The sequence below is a fragment of the Emiliania huxleyi genome, assembly GCF_000372725.1.
Source record: "Emiliania huxleyi CCMP1516 unplaced genomic scaffold EMIHUscaffold_97, whole genome shotgun sequence".
Classification (NCBI taxonomy): Eukaryota; Haptophyta; order Isochrysidales; family Noelaerhabdaceae; genus Emiliania; species Emiliania huxleyi.
The window spans coordinates 157,540-159,109 of NW_005194814.1; the positions used below are offsets into that span (position 1 = coordinate 157,540).

General features: G+C 62.7%; 1 protein-coding gene across 1 annotated transcript in view; it reads left to right on the forward strand.

The window, feature by feature from the left end:
• The window catches only part of EMIHUDRAFT_466273 (Hypothetical protein), a gene marked incomplete at its 3' end in the record, with an annotated part of 1,825 nt that extends 1,629 nt beyond the window's left edge, over window positions 1-196 (forward strand). Inside the window, exon 6 of the mRNA XM_005756424.1 lies at window positions 185-196. Coding sequence (XP_005756481.1) covers window positions 185-196 — 12 coding nt within the window. The remainder of the gene's footprint in view (window positions 1-184) is intronic.
• Between the last annotated feature and the right edge of the window lie 1,374 nt (window positions 197-1,570).

Sequence of the window (1,570 nt, forward strand, 5' to 3'; positions counted from 1 at the left end):
ACGCCCCCTGCGGTCTTGAGGCGGCGGCAGCGAGAGTGTGGGCGCCAGGAGAGGCCGCGGGGCCTGCCGCGGTAGGGGCGATGGCAGTAGGATGAGCAGGGCCACCATTATACGCCGCCCAAAAAGGCGGCGCCCGTCGGACTTTCTACCTACCTACCTGTGAGAGTGTTGTTGTTGTTGTTAGGTACGCTGTTAGCAGAACACGACACAGAAAAGAAGAGAGCGCCCCAGCTTCGGCTGAGGGCTAACAAGCTGCCGAGCCCAAATCACTGTGAGAGTCGTGATTTCTTGTTGGTTAATGAAAATCTCTCTCTCAGAAAAGAAGAACAGAAAAGAAGAAATAAAAATCTCAGGGGCAACCCGGTACACGGAACCATCCCTCGGAGACGTGTTATGGCCCTGCGACCGCGCACCCCCGGGGCTAGGGCTCTCTTGCCCGCAACCCGATCCCAATCGTCCGGCCAACTGGGTGCGCTTCTGAGCTCCCCGGTCCTGGGCGTGCGGCAACTAACTGCACTCCAAGTGCTCCAAATCTCCTCGACACAGAGCTCACACAGAATCACAGCGGGAGGAAAGCGGCGAGTCGCAATTCAAGGGGTCGTTGTGGCGGGCCACCCTGTGCGCTGTGGTCCAGAAAGAAAGGCATGGATCCCAATCTGGGGTCTTTCGACCGAGTCTGATTTCGCCTCGCCGCCTCCCGATGGTGGTAAGCGTAAGGCTGGAGAGCCAAACAAAGCGGCGGAGATGGCGGAGGAGGGCGGGGGATCGAGGAAAGACTCGCACCGACGACCGACCCTTCAGCTTCACGAACCGAAAGGCTGCACCCGGGAAGCACAGTAATTCGGCACACGTTGGGCACCCCATTCATTTGGCGGCTAGGCGCGGCTCAGGGCCCCGTCCACGTTCCCTCCCACTTGGCGCGTGATGGTGTGGGGATGTCGCCCTCAGGCCAGCCAGGGCAGGGGTGGAGGGCGAGGGCGGAGGGCGGGATGGGCGCCAAGCGGGAGGGAGCGAACGGAGTGGAATGCACAGATGGGGGATGGCGAAGGCGGAGGGCGGGAAGGGGGAGGGCGGCGGGAGGGCGGAGGTCGGCATGGGCGGGCGGTGGGTGGTTCGGTAGGGCGGGGGGGAGGGCGAGGGGTGGAGGAGGAGGGCGGTCGGTGGGGGCGAGGGGCGGCGAAGGTCGTACTCGAGTACCGGGCTTTCTCTTCTCATCATCGCTGTCGTGGGATCGCTTGTCATGTGAGAGAGTGCGTTGTGTTTGCGCTGCCGTCTCTCTTCTTCGTTAGTGCCAGTGCGCGCCAGTCCCGTGCCCAGTAAAAAGAAAGAAAACAGGCAAGCCAAGGGAGGGATGGGAGGACGGCACGCCGCCACCACACAGGGATTTTAAGGAGAAGTTGTGAATGCGCTAGCCGTCGCCCACCCTAGGCCCGGAGTTTTCTTTCGGACCCCTCATTTTCGCGGTGGACGGGCTGTACGATTGGGTATCCAAGGCAGGCCGCGCGGGACGCGCATGTCGGTTCGCCGCTGCACGCGCTGCGAGCGCCTCTACTCGGACGGCGAGGACGGC